General features: G+C 37.3%; 1 protein-coding gene across 2 annotated transcripts; it reads right to left on the bottom strand.

Annotated features, from left to right (window-relative positions):
* Positions 1-335: 335 nt before the first annotated feature.
* LOC108372599 (uncharacterized) lies at positions 336-6,381 on the bottom strand. Of its 2 annotated transcripts, none has more exons than XM_017628328.1 (2): positions 4,960-6,381; positions 336-743 (listed from the first exon to the last, which is right to left on the bottom strand). In XM_017628328.1, the coding sequence occupies exons 1-2, from the start codon at positions 6,061-6,063 to the stop codon at positions 696-698; spliced, it is 1,152 nt and encodes a 383-aa protein (XP_017483817.1). In that variant the 5' UTR covers positions 6,064-6,381; the 3' UTR covers positions 336-695. The 2 variants fall into 2 exon arrangements, with proteins under 2 accessions (XP_017483817.1, XP_017483818.1); XM_017628329.1 differs by lacking the exon at positions 336-743 and adding an exon at positions 3,823-4,800.
* Positions 6,382-17,239: the final 10,858 nt, after the last annotated feature.

Genomic DNA, 17,239 nt, shown 5'->3' with positions numbered 1-17,239 from the left:
ACCGGTCGCTTAAAATATTTGTACACAGTTGAGATAATTTCCACAACAATAAATATAATAGGCAGAAGGTTAGTGATAAGGAAATGCAAAATAAAATAACAAGTGCAATGCTTATGCTTGTACGCTGGTAAAAAATCGAATGATTCTACTGTTACACTAATTTAAACCCAGTGGTTAGAAAAGGTAGTTTAGAGTTCATATGAGTATCAGTATACATAAATATCTACATACATGCGTATTGTATTATACATATAAAGAGATATCATAAATTTATATTTCGTATATATATTGCTGCTCCGAACATACTCCCCCCGTTTGAAGGCGTAGGCTTTCAACCATGTCTGATTCAATCGGAAGCACAGCAATCTTGGTTATGGCCCTTTTTCCAAGTCCGCTTGCAGTTCATATAATTGCTGCTCTGGCATATCCATCATCACCAGTGAATGTGCGTTCAATTCGACCTAGAGTCCATTTTAAGGGGGGTAAGTTGTCGTCTTTCAGAAGCACCATAGCACCTTGCTGTACATTTGGGGTAGATGTACGCCACTTAGACCTCTCTTGTAGCAGTGATAAATATGAAGTGCTCCACTTTTGCCAGGAGATTTGCTGCATTTGACAAATTCGCTGCCATCGGCTAAGGCGGTTCATGTTTAAATGTGTTACGTTAGGTTCGGTGATAGCTACGAGTGGTCCACCTATGAAGAAATGCACTGGTGTAAGCACGTCAAGATCATGTGGGTTTTCTGTAATTGGACAGAGGGGGCGTGTGTTTAAAATAGCAGAAATTTCACAGACCAAAGTGCGAAGCTCATCAAAAGTTAAAATGGAGATGCCAACGGTCCGATAAAAATTAAGTTTTGCGGATTCGACCGCAGCCTCCCATAAACCACCAAAGTGCGGCGAAAGAGGTGGAATGAATTTCCTGTCTATATGATTTTCAATGCAAGCTTCTGCTATTGCCTTGTTGTGATTTTGATTAAAAAATAAATTCGCAGCTTCTCCAGCTCATTTTTCGCTCCTACGAAACTTGTTGCGTTATCAGACCAGATGGTGCTCGGTTTGCCTCTAATGCTGATAAAACGCTTAAGTGCTGCGATTAATAATAGATTCGATAAATCTTGAACAAGCTCAAGATAAGTCGCTTTCGTCGCAAAGCAAACAAAAATGCATAAATAGCATTTGACATGCTGTCGGTTGCGCACAGTGTGTTTGTAATGAAATGGTCCACAGTAATCAATCCCGGTGGTGTGGAATGTTCTGGATGGCCGCACGTGATCTTGTGGTAGAAACGACATAATTTGCTGTAATACCCGAGGCTTTAGGCGATAGCACTTTATGCATTTATTGACAATTTTAGCGACTGGTTTGCGCCCACCAATAGGCCAATACTGCTGTCGGATCGATGCTAGCAAACTCTATGGTCCTGCATGCAAGAGTTTTCGATGATAAAATTCAATGAGCGCGTTGGTGACTGCATGCTTCTTTGGTAGCAAAAGCGGATGCTTTGCCTCGAAGTCCAAATTTGAATGATGAAGTCGTCCTCCAACGCGAAGTGCACAAAATTCGTCGACAAATGGATTGAGAGAAATNCTAGCAAACTCTATGGTCCTGCATGCAAGAGTTTTCGATGATAAAATTCAATGAGCGCGTTGGTGACTGCATGCTTCTTTGGTAGCAAAAGCGGATGCTTTTCCTCGAAGTCCAAATTTGAATTATGAAGTCGTCCTCCAACGCGAAGTGCACAAAATTCGTCGACAAATGGATTGAGAGACAGCAGGTTGCTAGACGAAGGTAGCTGTTTATTTTCCTTAAGTATTTTGTATTCTTTTGCTAAGTACACTTGCTGGATATGCCTGATTAACAATAATGTACCACATTCTACGTCATCGGCAGTAAGCGATCCAGTTGATGGTACATTGCGTTGTAGCTTGCCGAATGAATTTTGAAATTTGCAATCAATAGTTGCATCGATTCGAGGGCTTGTAACTAGAACACGGCGTCGTCTTTCGGGAAGATCAGTCAAGAAATCCATGTTTCCTGGCCAGTGCGATGAATCTGTATGGATAAATGAAAGACCATTTGCCCAAAGAAAGTTATTTAGAAGCTCCTTTGGAGCACAACCACGTGAAAGAATATCCGCAGGATTTAGATCAGTAGGAACATGATGCCATGTCATGCCCGATGTAAGGGATTGAATCTGAGCTACGCGATTGGAAACAAATATGTTAAAATTTCCAGGAAAAGACCGCAGCCATGATAAAACAATCATTGAGTCCGTACAGCAATGACATTCGTAAGATAGCTGACTATTTTCCAAAATGTTTGAGACCAATTCTGCCAGCAGCAATGCGGCTGACAATTCGAGTTTCGGGACGGTGATAGCTTTCAATGGTGTCACTCTCGACTTGGAACTCAGAAGATTCGTTTTTATGACACCTTGATCTTCAATACGGGTGTAAATGCAAGCACCGTAAGCAGATAAACTGGCATCACAAAATGCGTGGAGCTGTACACGTACCTACATAGCGAGTACGAAGCGTGGGAAGCGAAGGCTGCTAACGATGGATAGTTGACTGCACAAATCCAACCATGTACAATGCAGGGACTGCGGCAAACTTTCGTCCCAATCCAACTTTTCTTTCGATAAGCCGTGCATAAATACCTTCAAATTTATAATGACAGGCGAAATTAGCCCAAGTGGATCATAGAACCGCGCTATTACCGAGAGAATCGAACGTTTTGTGATTTTTCCCGAATTTTAAATTGGCGTTAAGCTAAACAGAAATTTGTCTGATAANGTCCCAATCCAACTTTTCTTTCGATAAGCCGTGCATAAATACCTTCAAATTTATAATGACAGGCGAAATTAGCCCAAGTGGATCATAGAACCGCGCTATTACCGAGAGAATCGAACGTTTTGTGAATCTATCAACAAGTAAGCAAACGTCAAGCTGTGAGGTTGTACTTTATTGTGCTCTGATTTTGGCTTTCTACTTACTAAGTTCATTGTGCTAATTCTGTGTTAAAGTAGTGATAAAAAGTGCTTATGAGCTTCAGAGTGTGAAATAATTGAAGCTAAGTGAAAGTTATTGGTTTTATATTAAAGTAAATTTATTTAAATGTCACTAGCATACATTTTAATTTTGCCGAGTCATTTGTTGCTATCATTATTGTTGTATCCTTTGTAGTTAACTTTCATTTTGTTTTTGCACATTTGTTCTACTCTTTTTGTTTACTTCTTCTAGTAATTCTTGTCACAGCTGTTTGCGTTGCGTTTATTAAGTGTCATACTTACAGTGATACTCAAACTGTTCGCTACATTTATTTAAAGCTATTTACATCAACTCCTTACCCGAGCCCCCTCGCTGGCTAGGTGCCTGCTGGCCTTGTACCATATGTCACAGTGTCCAGCTTATAGATTCTTATTTCCTCGGATGGATCATCACGCCAAAGTATGAATTGCAACTGGTTATCAGGGTTAGCCATTTTAACACAGCGATACATTTTGCATATATCGCCACAAAGCGCAACCTTGAAACGAAGTAATGTGTTAAAAATTTCGATTGTACAGTTGGTCCTGACAGCAAGAAATCGTTTAAAGAGTGCCCAGAAGTGGTTTTAGCAGATCCGTCGAGTACTACACGCAATTTTGTAGTAGTACTATCTTGTTTTTGAACACAATGGCGGGGTAGGTAGTAAACCGGAACGCCTGCTAGTAATAAAGCCAATGACATGTGACCAAGATCCATGTATTCCTGCATAAAGTCTGAGTATAAACGCTTTGTGGGTTTATCTCTTGAAGCTTTCTTTCTAGTNGATTTAGGAGGTAGCCTTACTGAATACGCTCCTGATGGCAGACGAACGAGATTTTGTACGAAATGCTTCTCGCAGAAAACGTCTTCATCTGACAAGGTTGGGTTAGGGGTTGCGGCGAATCTATTTTCGACCTCCCAAAAGCGCGTGACAATGCTTGCCAGTATGTCATTACTATCTCCTAGTGGCTTTGGATTTCTGAAGGACGAAAGAGTTGTGGAGCGACTACTGAAGTGCGATACGCCTCCTGAAACCACCCAGCCCAACTTAATTTTTTGTAGCGTAGGAAGGTGGTCAGGTATCCTAACTTGCCCAGTGCAAATTAGGTCATAGAAAAGTTCAGCTCCAATCAAAAGGTCAATGCGACTTGCCTTGAAAAATGTGGGATCAGCCAGTTTAATGTTATTGGGTATGTTCTAGCCGTCGACTTTGATATCAAAGTTTGGCTGATAGTCGGTTATGCTTCGTGTGATTTAGTGCTGCAAACGATGTTGAGAAGCTGCCATCTTTCGCTTGAGCAAAGATGTCAACACACCTATCGGCAATGATACTCGCTTCTCCGATACCAGATATTGAAACTGGTGAGTGACAGGAACGAAGTTGAAGCTGATTCGCAAGTCGAGTTGCAATGAAATTAAGTTGAGGTGCGGAGTCTAAAATGGCTCGACATGGAACTAGTGTACCTGCACGATTTTTAACTAAAACGATGGCCGTCGCTAATAGCACACAATTGTTGGAACGATTTTTCAACACGATAGGTGTAGGGCCGGCAACTAATGACGTAACTAAAGTTGACTGTTGAGCTAATGATTGGCTGTTTGTGACAGCTGTGGGCGAGCTTGATGTCGGTGCACTGTCTTGACTACCATTTATATGCAACAACGAATTATGTTTTGCTTGGCAATGCCTGCAGTTGCCCGATTTGCACTGCTTGACAGTGTAGCCCTTACGAAGTCAATTCAAGCACAAGTGAAATCTTTTTGCTTCCTTATAGCGCAATTATGGTGAAAGATTTAAAAAACGAGTACAAACATTAATAAAATGCTCCTTTTAATCGCAGAAAACACAAAGTGAGGTTGATTTTATACTAGATGCTGCAACTAGTACATTTGCTTTTGATTTTGATTGAGCTGAATTTCTGCCCACCTGTTTGCTAGGTGTCTGATTGACCATAGCATTTTCCAAATTTTCAGCCATGCGACATCTTTTTTCCAAAAACGTTGACATCTCTAGCCAGGTCGGTAATTTTTGAGCAGACAAGTTCTCCTCCCATTTTTCGTGCGTGTGTAGATCTAGTTTGCTCGTCACGAGATGAATGAGTAAACCATTATAGATTTCTTCCGTAGTTGCCAAAGTTTGCAATGCCCGAAGATGCGCGTTTACTTGATCGCTTAATTTTCGTAATCCGCCTGAAATGCCCACCTCTACACCTTGTAGCCCGAAAATTGCCTTTATGTGAGCCTGAAAAATAAGCAATTTGTTATCAAAACGTCCTTTTAATAAATCTAATGCTTTGCTATAATTTCCTTCCGTGGGCTCAAGTGAGCGGATGGTATCTAAAGCTGCTCCATCGAGGGTGGTGATCAAATACTGCATTTTTTCCAATTTGGACATCTCCATGTCCTTATCTATTGCTGAAGTAAGTGTACTGAAGAACGATGGCCAATCGAGATATGAGCCGCTAAAAACTGGAATTTTCAGCTCAGGTAGCCTGGACCGTCGTTGGGGAGGCTGTACCGCAGCTTCTTCCCAGGGGAAGGTTCGTAGAGTCGATGAGTGAGCGCCACATGCCCTTTGCTTAGACTTTAGTTCACGATTGAGTTTCGCTTCAACCGCAATATATGCCTTGCAAAAGTTTTCGTCCGAATCCGACTCGAATTCCTTCCTGTCCAGTCGCTTTAGGGCTGAGCGAGCATTCTCAAAGTTTAACTGCATGCGTTCCGCATGCTTAAGCCGAGCCGATATATCTGCTTCATCCAAACCTTTTAAGAGATCATTTGTCAAAAAGGTATTGAGAGCATCCAGCTGCCGTTGAAGGGAATTACATTCCTTTTTGTAAAACGCGATATCACACGCTAGACTAACGCTCTCGTCGACCGATTTAGACTTTTTTTTGACATTTTTAAGCAAACGAATCGAGTATTTGTGGTTTCGGTTGAGAAATATCCGCGATATATTATGTGCGCTATTAACTGAACCTATGGATGCACTCGATGGCAACGAAAATGTATGTCGAAAGCTGTTGTACATACAAATATGCGAACCGAGATTACTTCCAATTGGCAAACGATCACGAAATATTAAAATGCGAAAATTTTAATATCATGTCGAGGTCACCAAATGTTTGAGGATTAAGTCGTTTCTTAATCCTTTCAGCGAAAAATTTAGGGCGAGAAAGTTCCAAATATAACTGAAACACCGATGTGTCTCCAATATAAATGCGAAGCGTTTTCTTTATTTCAAAGCCAAAGTAGAAGTGAAATGAGTTTAGGTGAACGAATTGATTGTACCCAAACCGGTCGCTTAAAATATTTGTACACAGTTAGTTGAGATAATTTCCACAACAATAAATATAATAAGCAGAAGGTTAGTGATAAGGAAATGCAAAATAAAATAACAAGTGCAATGCTTATGCTCGTACGCTGGTAAAAAATCGAATGATTCTACTGTTACACTAATTTAAACCCAGTGGTTAGAAAAGGTAGTTTAGAGTTCATATGAGTATCAATATACATAAATATCTACATACATGCGTATTGTGTTATACATATAAAGAGATATCATACATTTATATTTCGCATATCTATTGCTGCTGCGAACAGTAACCATGGACGCATCTATGTCAGCTTCTGGTTTAATTGTTCAACGACAACCTCCTATGCCTGAAGAATTGGTACTCGATCCAGTTAGTGCAATAACAGCTTCTTCCAAGCCATTGAAAATATGCACTTTGTTGGGTCCACCACCTGTTGCGCTTGCTTCTGCCTTCGGACGCGCTTAGGGACTATAACCCTTACTAATCATAAGTCTCCTTTCTGTGTTGCCGGAGAAGAGGGGCTTCCGCATGTCAAAGGCATACAACATTTCTTGTACATATAACTCCGGCTAAGCCATCCACAGTATTTTTGCGCAGAACCCACATCGAAATTTACAAAAAAGTGCATAGTGCATACCGAATTTATTAAAAAACTATTGCTCGGAAATTTGAAACATTTATTTTAAATTAAAGTTTAATTTGTATGTAAAAGTAGATTCGGGTTATGCGTTTGGACACAACAACATTGTACAAATAACTAAACCGGACCCAAGTTTCTCGATGAATAATGATTCTAACCAACAGGTAGTTAAATAATAAAATTGTAGTTTAAAAAACTAAAACCTCTCTATTACAATTGCCATTCGTACTGTCATCAGGAATGTAGCTTGAGAATAGAAAATGCTGCATCTTTTAGGCGCATCAATATTACATAGTTACATCCCGAGCTATTAAAAGGAAGGTAAAAATACAAGCCTCCACCTATTTATCTACGAGAACAAAGTTCTAATGCTCTGGTAGATACTCTCCTAAAACTAGTAGGGAAAAATAATTTTCATGTGGTTCCTATTAAAAAGGGTAATATAATATAAAAATACAAGCTTAAAACGAAGATATGTTTCGTGAAATTACCAATGAGTTTGATAAGTGTAAGAAATCTTATTACACCTATCAACTTAAAAGTAGTCGAGGACTAGAAGTTGTCATAAAAGGCATCGAGGCCAGTGTGAACTCACAAGAGAAAGAAAATGCTCTTAGGGAAAAAGGTTTTAAGGTGCGCAAGTTTTCAACATCAAAAATATAGAAAACATCCCTCAACCGATGTTCAAAATAGAGCTAGAACCTGACTTTCACAATCTGAAGAAAGGGGAAGTGCATCAAATATATCAATTGCGATATCTTCTACACCGTAAAATCTCCGTAGAAGAACCCCATAAGCGTAGAGGCCCTGTTCAATGTCATAACTGCCAGGAATTTGGTCACACACGTCGCTACTGCATCTTACCTGGTGTCTGTGATATCTGTGGAGATCTACACACGTCTAAAGAATGTGTGAAACCAAAAATGGACCCAAAATCCTAAAAGTGCAGTAACTGCGGTGGAAATTACACTGCTAACTATAGAGGATGTCCAGTTTATATCTAAATGAAAGAGAAAACAATTCCCAAAAATATTCCTATTAGGCAAAATCCCATACCAGAACCCGCTAAGCCAATGTCTGCGCCAATGACTGTTAATAACTTTACTTCATATGCACAAATGCTCAAAAATACTCCTCCGACACAACCTCTTTTTGGTCAGAATAGTAATAACCTAGAAGTTACTATAAACAACTTTATGAAAGTTATGCAGGAGCAAATGATGGCAATGCAGAGTATGGTACAAGATTCGATTAAAAATCAAAATCTATTACTTCAAGCCATTTTAGCTAAACTAGGAATAATCTCAAAATTTGTTTTGGAATGCGAACGGGATAGCCCAGCATAAAAACGAACTAGAAATTTTCCTAGAGCGATATCATATNCTATAAACAACTTTATGAAAGTTATGCAGGAGCAAATGATGGCAATGCAGAGTATGGTACAAGATTCGATTAAAAATCAAAATCTATTACTTCAAGCCATTTTAGCTAAACTAGGAATAATCTCAAAATTTGTTTTTGGAATGCGAACGGGATAGCCCAGCATAAAAACGAACTAGAAATTTTCCTAGAGCGATATTATATAGACGTTTTGTTTGTAACTTTCAAATTAATGAGTACAAATTCTATGATACTAAGCATCCACAAGGTAAAGCCCGAAGTGGAACAGCTATTCTCATTCGTAACAGAATAAAGCACTATGAATTAGAATCGCAAAGTGATGAGTTCATTCATAACACTGCAATACACATTGATGACCACTTGGGTGTCCTTACTGTATCTGCTATATACTGCCCCCCTCGTCATAACATAACACAAAAACAATTTAATGACTTTTTCCTAAAGTTTGGCAGTGAGTTTATTGTAGCAGGAGACTACAATGCCAAGCACACATTTTGGGGATCTAGATTGATTACACCAAAGGGTAGAAATCTATATAAAGTAAACCAGAACAGAAGCTTTGACGTCTTGTCTACTGGTCAGCCAACGTATTGGCCATCTGACCCCCAAAAAATACCCGATCTTATTGACTTTGGAGTTAATACTGAAGCCTCATTTGATCTCTCTTCAGATCATTCACCCTGCCTCATGACATTATCAATGTTTATTAATTATGAAGAACAACAAAAAAAATCTTACAAATAAGCACACAAACTGGTTAAATAACAAAAAGTGTGCCAGTTCGCACATTGACCCGCAAATTCCTATTCAGACCAAGAATGATATCGACAGGGCAGCTGAAAATCTCACTGATATAATAGTTAAGGCCGCAGAAATTGCAACACCAAATCCTTCTATTAAACATCGCAGTTCTTACTGCCCTGACCTGCACACCATAAACATTCTTAACTTAATAAGTAAAAAGCGCAAATTGAGAAGGGAATGGCAAAGAATTCGCCCTCCGAAGCTTAAACAATAGTTGAATGCGTGTACAAAGGAATTACGTATTTTGTTGCAGGCGGAAAAAGAAAGAAGTATGCAGTCGATCCTTCAGTCCTTGTCTGCTTCTAAACAGACTGACTACTCCCTTTGGCGAACACTGAAGCATGCGAAGAGGCCCGTTCTTCGAGAAGCACCATTACGTACTCAGAATGGAAGCTGGGCGAGGAATGATGAGGATAAAGCGAACGCTTTCGCCTGCCATCTTTCACAAGTCTTTAGACCCAATGAAGGCTCTCATCGTAGCTACGCTACGAAAAACGAAAAATCCACATGCTGCAACCCTTGCGGAAACATATGCAGCATTGCCAGCTATCAGTTGTTTTTCGAAGATAGCTGAATGAAGGAAAACAAAGTGGAAAGGAATTAAAAAAACACTCATCATGTGCTTGTTTATTGTAAAATTGGTTGATTTTACATATTTTGAGGAAAATTATAGATTCTGATGTATTTGCAATTATAGCAGCAGATTAAGCGGGCGCTATGGCAATGAATTCACAAAGGTATGCGGAGTTGTCGGGCATAGTAACCATGGGCGCATCTATGTCAGCTTCTGGTTGAATTGTTGAACCACAAGCCAGAACTCCTCCTATGGCTGAAGCTCTGGTTCTCAATCCAGTTAATGCAATAACAGCTTCTTCCAAGCCATTGAAAACATCCTGTTGCGCTTGCTTCTGCCTTCGGCCGCGCTTAGGGATTATAACCCTTACTAAGTAGAATTCTCCTTTCTGTGTTGCGGGGAAGAGGGGCTTCCGCATGTCAGAGGTATACAACATTTCTTGTGCATATCACTCCGGCTACGCCGTCCACAGTGTTTTTGCGCAGAACCCACGACGAAATTTGCAAAAAAGTGCATAGTGCAAACCGAGTTTATTAATAAGCTAGTGGTAGGAAATTTGAAACATTTATCTTAAATAAAATGTGAATCCTTTGATTACACGTGTATGTTAAAGTTTATGGATTCGGGTTATGCGTTTGGACACAGCAACCGAAAATCGTTGTACATTAACTAAACCGGACCCAAGTTTCTCGATAAGGGGCAACAAATATTCTTTTTTGCTCGTTTATATAAAGCAGTGGATAAAAAAAATATACGTATATGCGAAAGGCAAATTTATATGTTTAAATGAACACCACCAATATTTCTTGCAAACACACATCGATATACATTTTTTATTTCGCCTCCGACACAGAATTGTTTTCGTACAAAATTACGCAAAAAAGCTTACTCGTTCGTTTTTAGGCATGTCATTGTTACGAATTTCGAAAGTTCGAAAATACGATTCGGATTACAGCATACTATTTCTACGATTCGTAGCAAAATCCGAATGCGAAAGAGTTGCAGAATAGGGGTGTTAATTAACACCATTGTTCATGATATGCAGAAGAATAAAGCGCCTGGTTACGATAGGATTACAGGTGAAATGATAAAGGAGCTTCCACAAACTGCCGTACATTTTTTGTTACATATTTTTAATAACATGCTTAGGTTGGGGCACTTCCCCGACTTATGGAAACTTTCGGAAATAATTATCGTGCCGATTAGCTTGATTTCTGTATTTTCCAAAATATTTGAAAAACTTCTATTGAAAAAAATACAACCTTCACTAACAAGTAACCAAATAATATCACCACATCAGTTTGGTTTTCGTGAAAAACATGGCACTGTAGACCAAGTTCATAGAATTGTTTCTTGTATTAGAAAAGCCTTCGAAGGGAAGCAATACTGCACCGGTGTATTTTTGGACATCTCTCAAGCTTTTGACAAAGTCTGGCATGATGGCCTTATATACAAACTAAAGGTTTCACTCCCTGCAAATACGCATGCAATTCTGGAAAGCTTTCTGCTGGGGAGAAACTTCAGAGTCAGGCAGAATTCCTTAAGAACGGAAAGTCACCCAATATATGCAGGTGTCCCTCAAGGCAGTGTTCTAGGACCCATATTGTACGTAATATACACTCGTGATTGATGGTAGTCTAACTATTTCAACGTTTGCTGATGACACAGCTATCCTAAGCAATAGTTCCGACCCTAAAGAGGCTTCTTACAAGCTGCAAGAATATTTGAAAAAGTTAGAGCTATGGCTAGGTTCTTGGAGGATAAAGGTTAACGAAAACAAGTGTGTTCAGACAACATTTACTTTGAAGAAAGAAACTTGCCCACCACTAAAAATAAACAGCAAGGCTATAACACAAAAATATAGTGTAAAATACCTTGGGATGACACTAGATAGAAGACTTACCTGGAAAAAGCATATAGAAAACAAGCAAGCCTTCAATGGGTTATAGGACACAAATCTAAATTAAGCCTAGATAACAAGATTTTGCTTTTTAATATGATGATTAAACCATGTTGGGCATATGGAATCGGGCTTTGGGCACAGCGTGCAATTCCATTTTGAACAGACTTCAAAGACTGCAGTCAAAAATTGTACGCGCCATATGCGGAGCACCGTGGTACATAAAAAATACGAATATTCACAAAGATCTTAATGTAAATACGGAGGACATAAGAAGGCAAAGCACCAGCTACTCAGCACGGTTAATGAACCATCCAAATCGACTAGCGAGAAACCTTCTTAGCCCGAGATATGCAAGAAGACTAAAAAGAAAGGATTTCTCCGATATTATCAAATGATGCGCAATATTATAAATTTCGATATCCGAAATATATCAATTTCGGCTCTGGAACTCGTCCTTTCAGACTGACTATCCAACACCAGTGTCAGTGCGGCTCGGAAACTTGTCCTTTTCGACCGAACACAGCCTACTGGATTGCAATTACTTAAATATAGAGAAGCGAAGGCGCGACGTGGAAACTAGTCCTTTCCACCCGCCCAGGCTGTTCGGCTCTGGAACTCCAGCGATCCAGCTGCTCGGAATCTTGTCCATTCCGACAGCCGCAACAGCTGTTATAAATATATATGTATGAAAAAATAAAAAATTTCTAAGCATTGCCGCAGAAATTTTAAATTTAATAGTAGTTTGTAAGGAAAACTTATTGCTATGCCGAATTGCCACTAGGCATTTAAATGACAAAAAATGTATGCCATTTAAAAAATGCCATGTGGAAATGAATTTAATAACTATTTTTAACCGACTTCCAAAAAAGGAGGAGGTGATCAGTTCGTCGGAATATTTTTAATTTTTAATTTTTTTTTTGTATGTATGTTACCGCATAACTTTGGACCACGTCAACCGATTTCATCGGAAAGATAGTGTCTCAGAGGTGGTCCCATACTAATCTGGTTAAGATCCGATCAGTTGATCATGAGATATATATATATATATATTTTTTTATATATGAGAATTGAAGTCGGTTTTTTTGCTAAAAATTACTTGTTTTAATGTAATGACACGATTTTTTTTTAATGCCCGACATTGTCATTTGTTATCTTTGCCATTTAATGCCTAGTGGAAATCCAGCCTTAGTTTCGAAAGAAAGATTCAATAAAGAGAAAAAAAAAACGTTATTTTGGCGGTTAGGGCTCGATATCGTCGGTGATACTACAAAACGTAATATGTCATTTATTACCTCTGGTGCTTAATTGATCTGTATCTGATCGCTTCTGGCAATCGGCCATCTTCATCAGCCAAAGGTAAACAGTTTCGTCATTCGTTTATTAGGGTGTAACGATTTGCAGATGCATTCCGGTGCAAGTAAAAGACCATCTAAGTGTCAACTGCACTAATAGACATAGAGCGTTCTGCAGTATCACTGACGATATTTTACATTTTTTAGTGTCCTTATTAGGAATGTTAATCCGAGATCCCGGCCTTTTCAAGGTCCCAAAAATCCCGGGATTCTCGGCAAATATTCCCGGGATTTTCGTGATTTGTAATTTGCACTGATGACAATAATAGAAACTCTTTTTCTTGACCAGTATTGGCTATATTTCTTTTTTTATTTAGTAATTAATATTTTTTTATAAATGTCTAGCTCATTATACATCAAGATAGTAATTGAAATGTCCTTTTAAAATTTTATTCTTGAAATTTCGCAATATTTGGTTTTGAAAAAATTATATGTTAAGCACTTCTATAAACTCGATAAAATCCTCGTATTTCGTCCTTCTAACTTTAGCAGCTTAAAAAATAACATATTCGTCCTTGTGTATCCACAAATTTTTATTTTTTTTTAATTCAAAAGAAATTTCCTCTTGCATTTGGTACCCATATTTTTATTCTACATTCCATTGAATTTTTTAAATAGCTTTTGGAATTAATCATATATTTGAAATTGCAGAGTCCTTTAAAATAAATCCTGACGTCAGAAAGAAAAAATAAAAACGCCACTTTAAATAAAAAGTAGGTTTCAAACCCATTTATTTTTTATTTATTTTATGGTAGGAGAGCTTCTCAAACAATATAGAAGCAATTTTTTCAATTTAAGTTGGTGAAAAGTAATGAATATCTAAGTCCCGGGACTAATCCCGAGATCCCGGGGTTGTGATAACGACGTCCCAAAAATCCCGGGATCGGAAAAAGCTGAAAAATTAACATCCCTAGTCCTTATGTCATCTGATTATTATAGCTAGCCAGGACTATTACGATGATACGATTGTTTCTGATATATTTCAGACACTGAAATTACGTATTTCGATGTGTTGTTTAATACATATTGTCTTTGTCCACTTAACTGCATGTCTTTTAAGTAACTTGAAAGTGGAAATTACTTTGGGACCCGTGTGCCTCATGACTTTCAGAGAAGTCAATATTTTCCATTTCAAGTATATTTTGACAATATCGTGGTTTCTTTGGGAAAAAATATATACGGGTCAATCCAAGTAAAATTTACACTAAAAACTTTTTTCCACTCAAATTATTTTTCTTTGCATCCTTTGGGTAAAAATGTGATACAAGTATTTTTTTATTTTCATTTGACATACACAGTTTCCGAGATATATTTTTTTGAACTTTAAGCACGCCAAAAAAGGACTTTTTAATATATGCTTCCGCGCAACAAGAATTTTAGTAAAAAACAAACTTAATCACCGTACCATTTATGACTTTTGCTTGGCTTTCATATGAGGATTACGAGAAGTCAATACAATTATTTTTTAATACAAAAAATTGGATAATCAAAAAAATAATATCAAATTAAATTTTTTTTCAAATTTGGTAATGATTTTTTTTTTTTTTTTTTTTTTGAAAACTGTTCTTTAAATACTTAGGTAAAACCTGCAAAAATTTCAGAATGGGTAGTTGGAAATTACGCTTGTAATCAAAATTTAAACAACTGCGAAAGCGCTAAAAACGCGCGCTCTCCTTGGCGTGCACCATCTATCTATGTACTCGTATAACAGGCTGCATGCTCGCAGCTGAATTTCTTCGACATTACATAAAAGACAAGTTCTGAACGTAGTTTTTTATATTTTATTAGGGTTCTAATTACGCCCTTCTACAATAATGAGTATGAATATCTACTTTTTATTTGCTGAGGCACAACTTTTTCCTGGTTTTACAAAGCTTTCTATTTTGAAATCGTTACAAAAAGAATAAGTCTTGACTTTCAGTCTGTTATTTTCTACAGGCTCATTGCTGTGAATTTCGTGCGTGCCTGATATAGTCTTGCACTTTTAAATCGATTGTTTTTCTGCTTCTTCCTAGTCCTGAACATTGTTATAAAAAAACGAGATATTGGGTAGTGATGTTTCCAATAGCCACAATTTTCTCTATGAGTGGGGGATTGATTCATATATCTGTGGTCATAAACAATAACCGCATAAGTAGAAAAACCTGTATTCGAGATAAACGTTTTAAACGTTTGGATTGTAATGTTAACCTAATGGAGAAACCAAAATATGTTCGTCCATAACTTTTTAAATAGCCTAGCTGGCGGGATGGGGATTTCACATACACATGGAAGGCTAGTTGCCGAATACGATAACATATAAAACTCAATTCTTTCTTAAGTCGACTCAGGCAGTTATTGCTTATGACCAAAGATAATATATGGGAGCGTCTCATTACGCTGCATTACAAAATTCTACATCGCAAAATTCAGCAAAATGTTAAAAAAATCTGTTCGATCAAAATTCTGTATTTTTTTATTTCTGCTTTTTCTAGTTCTTCTCTTTCAAAATTCTGCTTTTGAAAGTTCCGTGTTTTGAAATTCCGTCTCACAAAATTCTACTTTTCGCAACTTTCGTCTTTCAAAATTCTGCTTTTGTGGTAGATAAAATCTGACAAAATTTACCATATTCGCATCTTTGGCTGTGTGCCAATCGGTAACTTTTTCTCCGTGGTGAGACGGGTTGGAAAAATTTACTATGGTGTACGAATAAATTGAATTTCGCTGTGCCAAATGCAAAGTAAAATTTTGACAATTGAAAAACGAAACAAAAGCTCGTGCGAATGCTTTATTTTTGTGTTTGCGGAAATTGTTAAAATTGATATTTACTTTATAACTTGCAAGTAACGTACGCCTTTTTATGCTTTTTTCAGCTTTCATTTTGATTTTGACTCTTTATTATCGCCATACAATATTAGGTTTGTTCCACAAGCTACTCGAAGTCACTTCGAGTTGCACATAGTACATACGCGTTCCACAAGTAAGTTTTAGAGTTTCTTTGATATACGCTCACAGTTTGAACTTTGCTCGAGTTTTTCTACAAGTAGGGTGTGGAACAAACCTATTATGTATGTATATATATATTTAGAAGCTGTCAAAATTTTACCTAGCCCCATGAGCTAGGTAAAATTCTGATGTTTGTATTCACCACGAGAAATATTAAATTTTTGACTCATGAGAATATTTCGCGTTATGATTATTTCCAGTAATAAAAGTTTTCTCAAACTAATTAAAAATACTGAAAATCAAAATTCTGTATTAAAATATAATGTAAACTATGTTAAGTAGGACATGTCATTACTTTGAAAAAGTGCGCACTTTTTAAAGTAATGACATGTCCAATTTAACATTTTTTACATTATATTTTAAAACAGAATTTTGTAATTCAGTATTTTGAAAAGCAGAATTGTCAAAAGCAGAATTTTCAAAAAGCAGAACTTTGAGAAGCAGAATTTTGTTAAGCAGAATTTCGTGTTCCGAATTTTGTAGTACCAGAATTTCGATACCAATCCATGACTACTTCCAGAGATATGTCAAATCCGGTTGGTGGAATTTGATTTTCAAATCTGTTAGCAATACAATCGGGAATTGTTCTTCATCCTATTGATGATAAAGTAATAGTAAAGCAAATAAAAAGTAGATATGTATTCATATTCATTATTGTAAAAGGGCGTAATTAGAACCCTAATAAAAAAAACTACATTCAGAACTTGTCTTTTATGTAATGCCGAATAAATTCAGCTGCGAGTATGCAGCCCGTTATACGAGTACATAGATAGATGGTGCACGCCAAGGAGAGCGCGCGTTTTTAGCGCTTTCGCAGTTGTTAAAATTTGATTACAAGCGTAATTTTGAACTACCCATTCTGAAATTTTTACAGGTTTTACCTAAGTATTTAAAGAACAGTTTTCAATAAAAAAAATTATAAAAAAATCATTACTAAATTTGAAAAAAAATTGTATGTGATATTATTTTTTTGAATATCCAATTTTGTGTATTAAAAAATTATTGTATTGACTTCTCGTAATCCTCATATGAAAGCCAAGGAAAAGTCATAAATGGTACGATGATTAAGTTTGTTTTTTATTGAAATGCTTGTTTGCGCCCAAGCATATATTAAAAAGTCCCATTTGGCATGCTTAAAGTTCAAAAAAATATATCTCGGAAACTGTGTGTGTCAAATGAAAATAAAAAAATACGTTATCATATTTTTAGCCAGAGAGCGCAAAGAAAAATA

This window comes from Rhagoletis zephyria, unplaced genomic scaffold (assembly GCF_001687245.7).
Source record: "Rhagoletis zephyria isolate East Lansing unplaced genomic scaffold, Rhagoletis_zephyria_1.1 Rzeph_scaffold_05906, whole genome shotgun sequence".
NCBI lineage: Eukaryota > Metazoa > Arthropoda > Insecta > Diptera > Tephritidae > Rhagoletis > Rhagoletis zephyria.
The sequence above is the reverse complement of the archived record's forward strand: the minus strand, read 5'-3'. Positions and strand labels throughout refer to the sequence as shown.